At 37.1% G+C, this 17,158-nt stretch overlaps 1 protein-coding gene across 3 annotated transcripts in view; it reads right to left on the minus strand.

The window, feature by feature from the left end:
- Nucleotides 1–9,948: 9,948 nt before the first annotated feature.
- Nucleotides 9,949–17,158, minus strand: part of LOC113239205 (H(+)/Cl(-) exchange transporter 5) — a 35,403-nt gene continuing 28,193 nt past the window's right edge. For all 3 annotated transcript variants that reach the window (XM_026476097.1, XM_026476098.1, XM_026476099.1), the window contains 3 exons: nt 15,350–15,513; nt 11,373–11,586; nt 9,949–10,256 (listed from right to left, as the gene is read on the minus strand). In XM_026476097.1, the coding sequence (XP_026331882.1) occupies nt 10,166–10,256; nt 11,373–11,586; nt 15,350–15,513 (469 nt within the window). In that variant the 3' untranslated portion in view covers nt 9,949–10,165. The remainder of the gene's footprint in view (nt 10,257–11,372; nt 11,587–15,349; nt 15,514–17,158) is intronic.

Raw genomic sequence — 17,158 nt, forward strand, 5'->3', positions numbered from 1 at the left:
GACTTCACTATTAGAAAATACCAAATCTAAAATTTTACTTTTACTATTAGACGTATAAAATTGTATTGCGATAAATTACTTAAATTGATCAAATTAAAGAAATGTATCTGAACAGAACCCCTAATACCCCGTCTCGTCAGACACCCACGACAAGTTGGGCATATTAAAGTCTCCAATAATTACAAACTTATCGCAAGGATTATTTAGAACAACATCAGAAATACGTGTACTAGGTTTTGTTTCCCTATTCCACATTGGACACAAGTCACACCTTTTTTATCGCTGGGAAATGCGTTACGCATACCGCTAGGCTCGGGGGAGCATGGATCGGTTATGTGGGGCTCCCGGGATTACCCGTACTATTGGGACGTCCCGGCGGATGGCTCGCATGGAGCGGGTGCTTTGGAGCATGCCCCGGGTACCCTTAGGCTTGGTGGAAGGGGTCCCCCGAACCCAGTCTACGGCGGTGGAAGAAGGTACTACCTCCTTGGTCTCCCCAGCCTACGTCTACGAAGCGGGTCAGAGACGGGAGTCGTCCTCTCTGAAGCGCTTAACTACCTCATGCGATGTTAACTAATGGTTAGTATACTTAAAATAGAAGCCCGTTGCTAATTATATTTTGCTTCTTTATTATTTTGGGTAATAAAGATCACGCAATCACCATAATGTAGGACAACAAAATATTTTCATCCATGCGTGTTAAACACGCATGTCACCTCGGATGCCCTCGACACAGAAAGAAACCGCTGTGGTTTTAGAGGTAGCTTTAATGTAACTTGGAACTAAAATAATTTAAATTGGTCACTTTTCATTCTCAAAGCGCATTTATTTAAAATAAAAAAACTCCAATATATGAAGTATTGCTATAATGATATTCAATTATTTTTATGTGTAATTACTCCACTAGTTTGTTATTATTGTTAATACAAATAACGAACACTGAGAAAAATTCATTTGATCGATTCAAACCAGCGTCTTCAGCATATCAGGCCGACGCTGTCCCAACTACGCTACAAAACGAACGAGCTGCGCAACGAATTTTTCTGTGCTTGTTGTGTGCCTTATTACAGCGTGACCATGGTCGAGTTTTTGATATTTGACTAGCCAGAAAAAGTCGCTATTTAATCAGTTCTAGTTGCAAAAAAAAGTTTTAATCGGTCGGCCTTTCAAAAGTTATAGGGTGTTTTTTTTTTTTTTTTTTTATACCTGACAGGCAAATGACTCCACTCCACCTGATGTTAAGTGGAAAGTGGTATCCAAACGCGAAGGAACCTAGTGCAGCGATGGAATCCTCACTGCACTAGCCGCCTCCACCCTGCCTGCCTACAATATGCCTCTTCACGCCTCGTTTGAAGGACCCCATATCATAAGAGGGAGGGAAGACATGTGCCGGAAGGGAGTTCCATTTGTCAACCGTGCGGCAGAGAAAGGAGCCACCGAACCTTTTAGTACGCGATGGAATGCGGCAGGTAGTGAAACGGTGACTACGAAGGCCAGCACGCGTGCTTCTGAGCAGGAACGGGGAAGGGGGGAAGAGGTTGAACAGCTCCTCAGAGAGTTTTACTGGCCACCCTGGAATAAGCTTATTCCAGCGGCATCATTTCTCAATCTCGAGAACCACAACACCTAGCTTAGATCTAATTACACCAAAAAAGTCGTGATTTAGTCGGTTCTAGTCGTAAAAAACTAGATTTAGTCTGTCCACCGTTCAAAAGTTGTAATGGTATTTTACTGTCCACGCTGAAATAAGCTTATTCCAGCAGATTTCCCAATCTCTAGATCCACAACACCTAGCTCAGATCTGATTACACTAAAAAAAGTTGTGATTTAGTCGGTTCTAGTCGTAAAAAACTATATTTAGTTGGTACACCGTTTTGAAGTTGTTAAGGTGTTTTACTGTACACGCTAGAATGAACTTATTCCGGCGGCACCATTTTTGAACCCTGAGAACCAGAGCTCCTGGCTTACATCTGATTGCACCCAGAAAAAGTCGTGAATTAGTCGCTCAATACCGAATTTTAGCTGTCAGTCAAATTTTAAAAACTCGACCATGGTTACGCTGGAATAAAGCCGGGTACTCACTAGCTAGCTGTAACTGTAACAGTTGCATGTTAAGTAACCAAAAACCATAGTGTTTACGTGGTTCGCGAGCTTGTCGCGAGCGGAACGTGTGCGGTTCGTAGTGAGCCGTCTGATTGAAGACTGCTTCAAGCGTACACACTAGAACCTCATTACTGTATCTGTCCCGTTACGTTAAAAAAATATACATACCCGGCTTAAGGCATGTGCATTTTTTCGCCTGTTCCGTTTTTATTTTGTTTTTTGTTTGTTTACTTTTCCACAAAATTGGTTTTTATTTCGAATTTTGTTTTTTATTTCACAAAATTCGGGGAGCATAATATTAGTAAATAAATATGGCTTGTTTACAAAAATTTTCTTGCTCTTAAAGTTCATGTTTGTGCTGGGTGTAAGGCTGCATAAAATAGGGTTTTATGCCCTAGTGCATAAAATAAAAAACCGTCACATTAAATATGTCTAATTGTTGTAATTTTACATTCAATTTTAATTAAATAATCGTTTATTTGTAATATTGCAGTTTAATTTCTTCGCAATCGAAGTGTAAAGCAGAGTGTATAAACTCATTCATAAAACCCATTTTACCCTCGACTTAAGTATCCACCCTCATCTCGGGTAAAGTGACGCGTTTTATGCACTTGTTGCACAATCTACTTTACAATAATCTCTATTTCTGATTATATACTCGAAGCACACAACTTAATAGTCTTCAACTTAAAAATACTATTTTGGACGAAAAATTACACACAATACCCAACTTACAATCCTGTGGACTCTCACTTACCATTAGGGATGAACATTACGATCCGATTTTCAATAGATTTATTTCGAGTATTTGTATAGATTTATTTCAATGAGATTTTCAAACGAATCAATTCAAAAGAAAGGCGAAATATGTGAGCAAAGCCATAAACATTTTGTGATAATAACATTTGAATTTGAACAAAATTCGATATACAAATATTTAGTTCTAAGTAATTTTTGCCCTCGATTTCGGGCGTTAAAGGGTTTTAACACGATTAAACCCGGGCGCTAGCCCGTCTAATCATATAAAATCAATATCTTTATTTCGTAGGTAAGCATTACTACACTTGAACTGCATTCAATATTTACAATATATATTTTTTTTGCTTTCAAACATCAGAGATCGTGATTACCTCGATGAGCTAAACGGGTTACTACCACGGATTTTTGTCATCCAAGTACGCAGAAGTTGTATAATAACCTTTAGTATAAAGTTTTTGTTTCACTATAGTTTTAAACCTCGTGAATGGCAAATTTTGTATATCAACCGGAATCTTGTTATAGAAGCGTATAATACATTAATGAATTTGTCACTTTGTGAAGGAGACTATCAAGAACAGCCAGTTTATTTATATTCCTCGTATTAATGTTATGTCCGTCACTATTTTTCATAACGAGATTGCAATTCCTCTTAACATAAATTACATTTTCATAGATATACTGTGAGGCTAGTGTAAGAATATTAATTTCCTTCAATTTGTCTCTCAAAGATACTCTGGGGCCCAGATTGTAAATTGCCCTAACTGCACGTTTCTGCAGGACAAAGATTCTATTGATATTGGCGGCATTACCCCAAAGCAAAATGCCATGTCATTAGACTGTGAAAGTAGCTGAAGTAAACCAATCTAGCGGTTTCGATGTCCGATAGTTTCCGTATTTTTTAATCGCGTACACTCCGCGCAATGACAGAGCGGAGTCGTTTTGAAAAATGTGGACCTCATTGCAATTTATCATCTAACGTTATACAACTGTATCCACAAGATTATGCAACGAGGCGTGAAGAGGCATATTGTAGGCAGGCAGGTGGCTAGTGCAGTGAGGGTTTCATCGCTGCACTAGGTTCCTTCGCGTTTGGATATTACTTTCCACTTAACATCAGGTGGAGTGGAGTCATTTGCCTGTCATGTATAATAAAAAATTAAAATTTTCCTTTCTAACTACAATATTTGTAACCGTCTCTCTAACATTGGGTAATGTAAATTTCACACAATTTGTTTTTTTTCTCATTAAGGAGAAAATATCTCCAATTGACCCGTACAAAACAGTATGAGGAAAGATGGCTGTTGAAATAACAAATGCATGACCAGAATCGTTTCCTTTATTTGTTGCATAATACATGTGTATAAGTTCTCTAGTAGTTGTGTATTAGGAGTTTTTTACAGTACACTTTTAATTGGATATGCACATATAAAGCGATCTCCCACAGACAGACCCGGCCCGCAGTGTTCGCCTTAAAACTATGTTCACAAGGTCGAATCTGCGACGTCTAATTAAATATATCCATTGTCAAATGTATGTTAATGGCAGGCTAGTAAAGACCATGAAGCAAAAATAAATCAAAGACCACTACAGCAGGCCACGACGGACTGTGAGGTTTGATTGAGCCTGTACTCTAGAACGACTAACATAGTTTCCCAAAGTTGTCCCTTCCTCCCCCCAGATGCTGTCCAGGGGCGCTACCGCATTTGAAAAAACCTGCATATCTACTTATACTACACTGTATTTAACTGGGTGATAAAACTTTCATAGACTTCTCATAGATGGCGCTACGACTAAAAAGTCGTTGAAAAAACCAAATGCAAAGATACGACAACAAACACATAGAATTCGTGAGGTCTGCAGATTCGTTCCGTGGCTCAGTTGACAAAGAGTCTGACACGGTTTGCTAGGAGGCGTCGGTTCGAATCCGACCGGAACGACGGTTTTTTTTCTGAGTGTTCGATCTTTGCATTAATAATCATAACAGACTAGTGGAGTAATTTCAGAAAAAAATAATTGAATATCAATTCAATAAAAATTTTAAAACTACAGTACATTTGTTTTTCTTGTGATTTTTGTGTTATTATAGAAATACATGTTTTCAATTATTTTTTGTGGTGGTGGGCGCTGAATTTTTTTTATCTTGCTTAAGCGGGAGGCGAGACAAAATCTTTGGGAATCTATGTTCTATAACGGCGAAAATTGAAGTCCTGTAGGGTTAGCACGGCTGAGCAAGATATGCGCTAGAGCAACATCAAGCGCGAGATCTTTATGAGAGAATAGCTTTATCTCTCTCGCGCAAGTCGCGCATTGTCATGCTAGCGCTCCTGATGGACTGATTGCCGATCAAGGGCATTAATAAACAGGGAAGGGTTTTTATAAATTTCATAGAACCCTGTCCTTCCAGAATACTAAAAGGACTATATATGACAATACACAAACCCCTCTCGAAAGAAACTACACGGCATATTGAAAACGTATGAATATAGAAAACATTATTTTTATAATATTAATAAATACATGGTAAAAATTCAAAATGTTCACTAAAAAAATTGCTATTTTATTATGCGTCGTATATAAGATTAAAAACTATAATTATAAAACCAATTCGTACGCATGAATGCATTCACATAGTAAAATAATTCATTGGTTGCTTTAAACCTGTGTAAACAAAATATACAATGATCTACAATAGGGTATTTGACTTAAAATTTTCTGCTACGGCCTGCAGTGCTTCGGCCCCTTGTAGCAAAATGATAATTCGTACGTAGCTTGTATGGCGTCATTAACGTTGTAAAGCAGTTAATTTCTAATAGCAGTATCTCGAGATTTATGTCGCTCTCGCGCAAGTCCGCGACCTGTCCTGCTAACATTAACAATCTCTTAAAGCATGTACGTTTACTATACGTTTTTTTTACTTTTAATTTAAGTCCATTAGTTTGTCTATTTTACAATATATTCAATAGCAATGGCATTATTTTTAGATAATAGTCAAACACCCTATTGTTTACAAGACAGTAAGTAAAACAAAAATAAGATCTTTTATTAATTGCAAAGATTATAATATACAAATTGTATAATTAATCGCTATACTATTGTATAATGACTCTTACGTAACTGTTTTCATACAAAATATACATATTTCCTTATCTACATCTTAACGTTGGCTCTTGGGTCGACTGTACATACATATAAAATGTGATTTCAGGTTCTTATGTGATTTTGCTGTTTAAACAATTCACGTTAGTAAATGTAGCTTGTACAATCTGCTCGAGCGCGTTCCTCAAGGGATGTTCTATCCGTCTCAATATGCATAAGTTTATACGCTAAGTAGAGATGGGATAAATATGTAACTACAGCTTATATTCACACAGCTTGAACGCAGCAATAAAAATACCTGTTTTCAGACACTATATACATTATGCAGGATATTTTATTTTTGTATTAAAAATGGCCTACATGAGTTATTCACAAAAAAAATGGCATATAAACAATGAATCGAGATATAGTGTAAGCTGCTAACAGATTGACTGCATGTATGTGACATGTGAGCTGCACGCAGTCTATCTCAACTTCATGCAGTTAATGCGCTAAGTCGCTCTCTGACAACTCGACTGCATAAAGTTGATAACGACTTTACGCATTAACTGAAACCGACTTCATGCAGTTAATGCGTAGTTGAGCATGGTAGTACTTCTCTGCAGTAAGAATCAAGTGCAAAATATCGTCATCTTCATAAAAGTCTGTCACCTAACTCCTTGTTTTGCTTTCGCTTAGCAGTTTATTATATTATATTATATTAATATTATACAAATTAACACTATTTGTTTTTGTAACTTATATGGTTAAATTAATATTTTTCAGGTCCTCACGAGGTCCAGGCTGCATGAAGTTGATTACGACTTCACGCATTAACTGCACACATGCAGCCAATCTGTTAGCAAATTAGTATGGGCTTTGTCGTCAATAAATGATAATGAAAAGGAACACCATTAGACAACTATGGTGCAGTGTACAGCCATATCGAGCTCCATACTTAATAATAAAAACAATTTTTAGCAAAAATCACAAACCGATTACATTTGCTAACACACCAGACACAATATAAATGACACCGTTGCTAATGATAAGGTGTCTTTGTCGTGACTACCGCACGTAGGTACTGCCAATTACGTTAATCTCGTGCGTTTTCGCTGCAAATCCGAGACTAAACTAATCTAGAAAACTTACTAACTTCGGATGTCGCTAGTGCACTTAGTCCGATACGAAATCGAGAAAATAAGTCGCTAGTACACCTAGAGATTAAACGTTTCTTGCGACATTTCGGACCGTCATTTCCCGGATTCGGAACGTAAACTCTGTAACAGTTCGCAAATGTTGATTCATACCTCTATCTCTTTCTCAATCGCATGTCTTTTAAAAAGAGAAGCGAAAGAGGTTAGCCCTAGGTCAGGTCTGTTAGCTGCTGCAAGGTTGTAGGCACTGCTCCAATTGCATATTGGCGTGATGGCGTGTTAACTCATTAGATCAGCCCATTATAACTCATAATTTAATAATATCATAAATATAAAACTACCGACGAGACGTATTAACTAAACTGATGGTTAGCTCACTAGCTCACGTATTTAATAGTCGATACTACTTTTGCTCGAATTCAATTTTTGTCCCGTACTGAATAGGTTCTATTACGCGAGTCGAGCGGGAGGGACACTGGCCGTATTTCAGACTTTATATCTTTACGTATGAAATTAAAACAATTAGAAAAATGTACATGGTATACTATATGTGTTCTACTTAATTCAGTTGATATGAAAAAATAATTGGTATATATATGTAAAGTAACGACTGACTACAGCGGTTTTCTTGTAAAATTTCGAGGTAAGTTTGTTTTTTTTTCTATCGTGAAAAGTTTTAGGAATAGTTCTATCACATCGTATACTAATCAATATATGGTCTGCTTAAAGGTAAAACCAAATAAGTGACTCCACAAAAAACCTCCAAATTATGCACCAGTTGTAAGAAATTCACCATCTTTCTGCAGATAAAACTCTTATTAAGCTTTTTTGTTGTTGAGCTTCGCGTGCCATTTAAATTAAAATGACTTCGTGGAAAATGCCACTTACGTGGTTTTATCTTTAAACAGGCGATATATCCTCAAATTTACTATATATTCTTTTCCTTTTTCCTCCTGTAAAATTTTCCAAGTATTTTTGTTCTATTTTGCTATTTACATAAACAATGAGATTAAAATGTATGGGAAGAAATGTTTCTGTATTCTGTATCTTTGAATACGCTTTTACACCAATTAGAGGTTTTAAATTTGCAATGACGATATGTCTGCTGAAATTGCATTTCAATTATTAGTTGTGTGTTATACCTTCAATATAATATAAAACACTTCACACATCTATACATCGTTCAGAATACGTCAGAAAAATAAAAGTATAAGCATTGACTTACAATTATATGGACGTCGGGTCTGCGCTAAAAAGTGTCCGAACTTATAGGGCGTTAAAATCGTATACAGAGCGTCATTCACGCTCTAGTCTTCGTTTGTTCCACTGACAGCGAAGCAAGCAAAATTAGACAGTACTGCGATGACATTACAATTTAAATTCAACGTTTTAGCTATTTCATATTTCTTGAAATGTCACTAAATAGGTTGACTTAGGACATTTTTTCGTGGTTTTTGTATTAGACCCGTCGTCCATTTATTTGTAAGTCAATGAGTATAAGAGAGAATATGTGCTTCAAAAATCAAATACTTTAAAAAATCGATCAATCCCTATGATCCCTATCACAAACGTCAAATGAAGTGTCACAGTGATCACACTAGTTTGTGTTTTGGAAAGTGGCATACTTATTACTGGATGCTCATTGATGAGGGGAAAATTCAAATTGGAAAAATTCGTAAGGTCCGTTGGTTCCTTCCGTGGTTTACTTGGAGCGTCTTGCACGGTTTGCTAGGAAACATTGATTCGAATCTAGCCGGATTGAAGTGACTTTTTTCTTAGTGTTCGATACTTGTTTAATAATTATAATAAAAAAGTTATTTCAAATTTAACGACACTTAAAATGCCGATCATTGGTACCATCACCTGCGCAAGTTTGCACACTACACTAACAGACGTCGCATTCCAAAGTCTCATCTTATCAAGTCTGAATCATGATTAAGGACCATATCGACCAAAAATACTGGATTGAAACATATTGAGCAAAAATAGCACTTAGATAAAGTTATCCATTAGTTTAGTTAATAATATCATAAATATTAGTAACCCGTTTGAACAGAGCTAAAACGACAAATTATGTTGTTTGATAGCTGCAACGCGGAAAGTCTTAATCAAAGTTAGTGTTACGTTGATTTCTGATAATAAAGACTACCTTTTTAGGGTTACTAGTAAAATACCAACAACCTCATAGGACGATATTACTAACATCATAAACAACATTGCATCAATTTTAATAATTCATCACACTTTACTTTCCAACAAATAACTCTGTGCAAAACAAAGGAACGCGGGTGGGGGTCATCGAGACGGACGTTTGCACGTTTGAACTTACAACCCAATACAGAAAAAATGTCAGACAGTACATATTACAACAAAAATTTGAAAGTTTATTTTTGGCACTTTTTACGTATTGTAAAAAGTCATGGTGCAAAATATTTATGGTGTTAGTAACGTAGTTCTGCAAAAATGTTAGTTTTTTACAAGTAACACTGTCTATTGATTTACTACAACACACATAGATGTATAATTGAAAAATAGCATTATTATCATTGACTTACAATTACATGGACGTCGGGTCCGCGCTCAAAAGTGTCCGAACTTATAGGGCGTTAAAATCGTATACAGAGCGTCATTCACGCTTTAGTCTTCGTTTGTTCGACTGACAGCGAAGTAAGCAAAATTAGACAGTACTGCGATGACATTACAATTTAAATTCAACGTTTTAGCTTTTACATGTTCCTTTACACGTTTAAATAGGTTGACTTAGGACATTTTTTTCGTGGTTTTTGTATTAGACCCGTCGTCCATTTATTTGTAAGTCAATGATTATTATCGACTTTTTCATTACGACACGTGACTTGCTCCAGGTCGATAACAGACAGGGAACCTTTTTTCCACAAAAATAACAGTACGATAGACCCGGAATTGCAACAGAAAACAATCAGAAATTTACAAGCGGATATAAGTGACATTTACGTCTATATGTGTTTAAATGTTATGAATTTCACTAAAGTATAATAAAGGTTCAGTTTAAATTACCTATTTATAATTATATAATATGTATGCTATGATTTTTAATTGAACAGTACTGAGTTTGGGTCTTCGTTATCCATTTGCTTCACATGTCGCAGGACATCTTTCTTCGTTATAACTCCAAGCAAGCGGCTGTAATGGAAAAAATACAAATAAACCGGCGGTCATAATGGTCAAGTCAAATTTTATTTTATTTTTTTGCTATTGCAACACGTTGGAAATAGAAAATTTTAAAAAGTGTTATAAAAAGTATGCCCTTGTAGCGATTAAATTCCATTTGGAAGTTTTGTGAAGATAATAAATTATACACACGTTGAAGTAGATATTCTTAGAAATTACTTTTTCAACAAAATTTATTTTCATGATACATACAACATCATAAAATAAATATAATGTTGATTCAGAACTAAAAAGAGCGCCTTTGTGATACGGTTTATAATTGTCAGAATTATTATCTGTGGTACTCGCTTCTTGACTTTGACTTAATTGAAAAATATTGTCTATAGTACTCGCTATTTGAGTTTGACTTACTGAAGAAATTTAAAAAAGAAATAACCTCGTATTTTTGCTAATTTAAAAAGTCCACTTAAACGCGTTACTGTGTTTCTGAACAGAATAACGTCACTGTATTTGTAAAACTATTAAAATTCAAATTATTTTATTAAATAATTTCTCAAAGGTTGGTGCAAAAAATTCATAATTTTAGCTCTAGTTTGCCTTTGAGTGACTTCACCACGTGTTTTAAAATACTGAGGATGCGTGTTGACAAATGCACAGATACCTATAATGTACAAACGATAGCACATCAAGCTACACGTTAACGAATCTTGTTCCGTTCACTGGAGGAGATATTTGAACAAAAATATATATATAGCTTAGCACTCTGCATACCCATGTATGTGCCATCAAAAGCAGTAGTAATTTTCAAGTTACTTTCCTCTACATAATTTCGGTGGCAATTTTTATTATTTAAGTAGTCGTGTACGTAATCCCTAAATATTAAATAATATTTCAGGAAACCACACTCGAATATTAAATAATACTTCATGATAATATTCTAGAATATTTAAATTAAAAAAATGCCAGCGAAACTAAGTGTAGAAAACTAACCTTAAAATTATTCATTTAGCGTTTTGAACGAGTTTGCAGTTATCATCGTACCACGCACCACAATTCGCCCCAACACACTCCCTTCTGAACCTTAAACGCTCTTTCTAAAAGTAGACTAACAGCAGTGTAATTACTTACCCATTATGCGTGACGAGGGTCTGCCTGAGTCCAAGTTTACGGAACATGTCCACGACGGTCTCCATGGGCGTCTGGTCTGTGACAGTAATGGGTGCCATGTCTAGGATGCGGTTCAGCGGTAGGTGGGTGGGCGGTCCAGGGGGAGGGCTAGAGGCGCCCGCGAAGTACACTATGGACTGACCGGTGATTCCGTCCATGGTGCGACGAGCATTTGCTGCAGAAAACGTTTTATACAATGGTTACTCTGGGATGTACAATATCGCTCACACAGTGCAACAAGTAAATAATTGTACTGTTTCGAAATAATCATGAATCGATAAAATAAAGTGTGTATAATTTTCCCCTTTCAATTTTGTTCAAATGCTACAAACATTATAACGACTCTATTATAATCGTTAAGGTCTTGAAAGTAATGTCTTCGTTTCCCTATGTATACTTTGGGATAATTATATGTCACAACTATCTTAGTTTTGTACGTATTATCGCATTTTACGTAATTGGGGGAGTTAATGTACTATGGACATATCCGTTTCGTTTTTATTATTGTTTATAAGCGGTCCAAAGTATAGGTTTTCTTTTGTTTATTTTTTAAATGGCTAAATTTTTTAAATACGTAAGTACTTATAGAAACACAACAACAATATAATTTTTGGGACATTTTGTCGCAAATGTACTTAAATTTCAATAAATAATACGCATATTCAAATATAATCAGTTCCGAAAAGTCCCGAGAAGTAAGGTTTTAGAAGGGAATGTCCACGTTATTGTTTAATTCAGATAAATTAATTATCTCCCTCAATTCCTTTCACTGATAATAACTTACGTAGTAAATATGATAAATATAATATATTTATAATCTAAATAGAATATTATTCTATTTGTAATAAAAAAAAGAATTATTAGTGTTTTTTGTACTTTTTTGTCTGCTTTCCAAGAACTTCGAATTAAGTCACTTTGTTATTAAGGGTGCAATATTATCCTTTGTTGCCCGTGGTACTACCAGCTGAACTACTAGTAGTAACACGGGCAATAATAATCTCCCGTGTACTACCGACAGGATCCCTTAACTCTGTATTTTGTTTTGTAATATCGTGACATTGATAATAATTATACAAAAAATACAAGTTTTGTCGCAAAATTTTCGCGACAAAACTTGTATTAATACGTGATAGATGAAAAATTAATTTAAAATCAAGTTTATAATGGTATCCTTTGAGTCTCAATAAAAATATAAATAAACAGGTCATTGATGACATACATGGTGCTGCTGAGCCCGTCGATTGGTGGCCAGAGAAAATTACTAAAAGTTTGTGAGAATTATGCACTTTTGCATACACAACAACAATGAAAAGAAAAGTGAATTTATGTTATTTAAAGGTAACAGTAAATATTCAGCACTCTATTTATAAATAAATAAATAAATAAAACAATTTAAATACCCTGGGCACATAGTCACAGAAAACTTGTATGACAACTTGGACATAGAAAGGGAATGCAGGGCTTTGTCAGTTCGGGATAATATGCTGGCTCATAGGTTTACTCATTGTACGGCTGAAGTCCAAATAACGTTTTTTAAAGCCTACTGCCAGACATTCTACACGAGCAGCCTATGGGTCGATTTCACTCAGAAGGCCTATAACTCCCTACATGCATTATGTATAATAATGTGTTCAGGGCACTGTTTGGGCTTCCTCGATGCTGCAGTGCGTCAGGCATGTTTGCCGACCCTAGTGTTCAGGATTTTTACGCACTAATGCGTAAAAAGGTGGCATCCTGTCTGCGCAGAGTGCGAGAGAGCTCAAACAGATTTCTTAAAATGATAGGATATATAGGTGGGACTCCGACTTGCTTGCTAGGTTCACCGAACTTCACGTCCTCGTCACGGAGCTCGGTGAACTTACTAAGTATCACACATCATGTAATCATTTCATTACGTAATCAATTCAGTTCATTTTATTCATTCATTCATTCATTTTATTTTATTTTTATTTTGTAATTTTTGTACGTTTTAGTGATGGTCAATTGTACTGCCAATTAGAAATCAATTAATTAATCGAATTATTCGATTTGTTTAAATGAATAAGTTAGAATAACAAGTTTTTTTGAAATTACAAACAAAAATATATTATGTGGATCGATACTGAGTGATGATATTTTAGATGGACACGATTAAAAAGTTATAATCTGTGGGTGTTGTAGTGAACTTCGCATGGACCGTCATGAAGATAAGTGATACAAGATAAGAAGAGGATATAAAAAAAATATGGATTGTAAAAAGTATGTTTATTATGTAAGTAAAGATCAACTGAGACGGTAAATATAATAAATAAATTGTTAGATACTTGTTTGTTTGTGACTTAAATGAATAATGATTTACTAATCGTTTAATAAAAGCTTAGTTGATGAAACGAATTGGTTTTTTTGTCGTACAGCACTATTTTTTTTGCATTCAGGTAACAAAGAACCATAAATACATATAGACTAACATATATAATAATACATTAAAAACACTACTGAATAATTATTATTTACACGTATTGTCTGCGACGTGTGACGCAACGTGGATGTCCGATAGCCGTTCTGGGAAACGTCGTACATGACACCCTTCGACCAAAACTCATCTTTCATGAAGGTCGACAGATGTTGAGTTGGTACTTTCACTACAAAATTAAAATTTACATAGTGGCGGGATACCAACAGCTCGACCCTCAGGGTAGCATTGGCTTTCATCCGTGTGTACTCCACAATATCGGCAGACTTTGTGGAGTAATGAAGCCGTCACACGTATAACAACGTCGTCGGTATCGCTGGACGCGGTAAATGATTAGGGCCAGACGGGGCGGTGCCACTAAGGTTACCGCTGGTGTACTTTCTTTCCACCTTTTTGAAACCGTCCTCGTCGCACTGTTCAGCTCTTCCCGGTAGTACTGATGATACATCTCCAGAGATAAGTATCCGTTTCATTTTTGGTAACTACCTGGGTGCTGGTTGTGGAGCACTGGATCGGTTAGCAGCTGCAACGCGTGACCTCTCCGCCGGGGCGGAAGACCGAGGGCCGGGGAGCGGGGAAACGCACGTGGTGACAGTGGTAGGCGACGTATGGGCAGACTCAAAACTGCCGATAGATGCGTTTTGCGCCCCGTAACAAGTATTCAAGTTACAAGCCTCGGGTGACCTCCTTACCGAAGCCGCACTACTCAATAACGCAACTTGGGCACGCAACTCACTGATGGTATTGTCCTTCAGCAGCCTGGTGACGTCCACAGCTTGTGCAGCTCCTTCGCCACGAAAGCAGGCACGCTTTCTGGGTCGGTCTCCTTTAACAACGTGATGACGTCCTGGAGACTTCGCTCCTCCATCCCTCCGGCGAAGTGGCATCTGCTCAGACTTGCCAAGCATACGGAAAAGCAGCGCCTTGCCACTGCAAATCTGCTCTTCCTTGAAATTTGATTTGCAGGCCTGCATGATGCTGATCTCGTCTATAGTATCGACAGCGTGTTGGATGAACGCCAGCAGTTCATTGGCTAGGAGTTGCTGGGAACCCACAGTCATTTACGCGCAGCGGCTATTGCCGCGCGGGTCGCGAATTATTATAATTCTTACTGTGTATTGGAGCACGTCCGAATCTGACCGTGCACCGATGCAACACTTGATAAATAACCAGACTTTTATAAACTTTATAAACTTTGATAATGACTAACATTTATCAAACACGATTTTAAAATGAAATTCAAAATGAATTTTATTGGAAAAAGTGGTGAGATATTATGCTGAAAATTTCAAAATATATTCGTGAAGGTGTTACTTATTCCATTTATTGAGTGAATGCTTAGAAATTTTAACCAAAATGGTTTGTTTACCTTTTTTTTGCAAAATGAATTGAAACAGACTACATCTTGGCGTTAGTTGTTGCCTTTTGTGTCAGGAGAACAAACGAAATTATTTCGTAAAAAAAATTGTACATTCTGTATACTTACGAATGGCCAAATTAAGGTCCCTGCGCAGAACGAATCCAACCAAATACTGTGACTCCTTGGAAACTACGACAGGGTACCCGTTGTGTTCGGTATCCTTCAGCAACGTTTCCACGTCGTCCACCGTCATGGAGTCTTGTGTGATGACAGCCAGCGTTTCGTTGCGTCTGCAAACAAAGTAGACACTATTGGTGTCACATCTGCGATGTTATCGGACGTTGCCCTTGCAGCTTTATAAAATACATATTTATTTATGGCATAGCTACGAGATATAAAACGTATCTATTAATGTAATTTAGTAGCAGTAGAGCTTCTGTTGAAGGTCTTCTGTGAAGGTCCAGGAAAGTACTGTCATTATACCTTCCGGTTTAGAAGGGTGCTGGTGAAATTACAGGCACATGGAAGTTGTCAACTTATGTCTTAATGCACCTCAGATCTTTATGATTTAACGCTCTAAGTAGCGCTGCAACTGTTATATGGATACGCGAGTCGCTTATCACCAGGAGCACAACTTGTTCGTTCCGTTACTTCAAGCAATCACAATAGAAGTAAAGTGGTACTTTACGTGACATGGTGTCATGCGCAACTACGCGCATGATTTGCGAAATAAATAAACGTTGTAATAAAAATACGCTTTACGGGACGATTACGCCAACGTCAGGGTTGGAAGACTGGAGTGCTATGATGAGACAATGGGAGAATGATTTTTTTTATATTACTCTCAATATTTTTTTTTTTTTTTTTACATGACAGGCAAATGATTCCACTCCACCTGATGTTAAGTGGAAAGTGGTATCCAAACGCGAAGGAACCTAGTGCAGCGATGAAACCCTCACTGCACTAGCCACCTCCACCCTGCCTGCCTACAATATGCCTCTTCACGCCTCGTTTGAAGGACCCCATATCATAAGAGGGAGGGAAGACATGTGCCGGAAGGGAGTTCCATTTGTCAACCGTGCGGCAGAGAAAGGAGCCACCAAACCTTTTAGTACGCGATGGAATGCGGCAGGTAGTGAAACGGTGACTACGAAGGCCAGCACGCGTGCTTCTAAGCAGGAGCGGGGAAGGGGGGATGAGGTTGAACAGCTCTTCAGAGCACTCACCTCATGCTTATTACCTCTAATATTTCGACAGTAGGACTGATTCATTCTTTAATTTTTCATGCGTCAATTTGCGCTACGTGCTGTAGCCAGATTTGCAATATTTAATTCAAGCGGGTTTGTTAATACACTTTTGATGCATATATTCGCTTTGGCTGAACCACAGATGGATAGATTTGTTTTATAATTAATATGTAAACTGGTTTCTTGCTGCATAGCATATCATGGTAGGGGCGATACGCCTGTCCATGACAGTTGCAGCGTCACTAAGAGCTTTAAATCACAAATATCTGAGGTGCATTGAGATAATAATAATAATAATAACGCTCACAATCAACATAGCCCCGCACTAGGGAAACCCTGTGTCGCGGGTGCCATGGACACACACATAGACAACCACAAATTACACCCAAACTCACGAGAGAAATAAATGTAGGCCATACAAATATTTCTCCCGGCCCGGGAATCGAACCTGGGACCTCTGCGTGGCAGTCCGGCATGGTAACCGTTCGGCCACGGAGGCAGTTTATATAAGTTAACACATTCTTTGTGCCTGTAATTTCACCAGCACCCTTCTAAGCCGGAAGGTAAAGTGACAGTACTTCCTTGGACGAACTTCTTCATAAGGAGCTCTGCTTATTAAAGCATTTGTTGTTTTGTATTCTTTGTTTCTTCATTCATCACTTTTACCAAATTACTTTACGAATCAATC

This window comes from Hyposmocoma kahamanoa, unplaced genomic scaffold, assembly GCF_003589595.1.
Source record: "Hyposmocoma kahamanoa isolate Upper Pololo Valley unplaced genomic scaffold, ASM358959v1 99702, whole genome shotgun sequence".
Lineage (NCBI taxonomy): Eukaryota > Metazoa > Arthropoda > Insecta > Lepidoptera > Cosmopterigidae > Hyposmocoma > Hyposmocoma kahamanoa.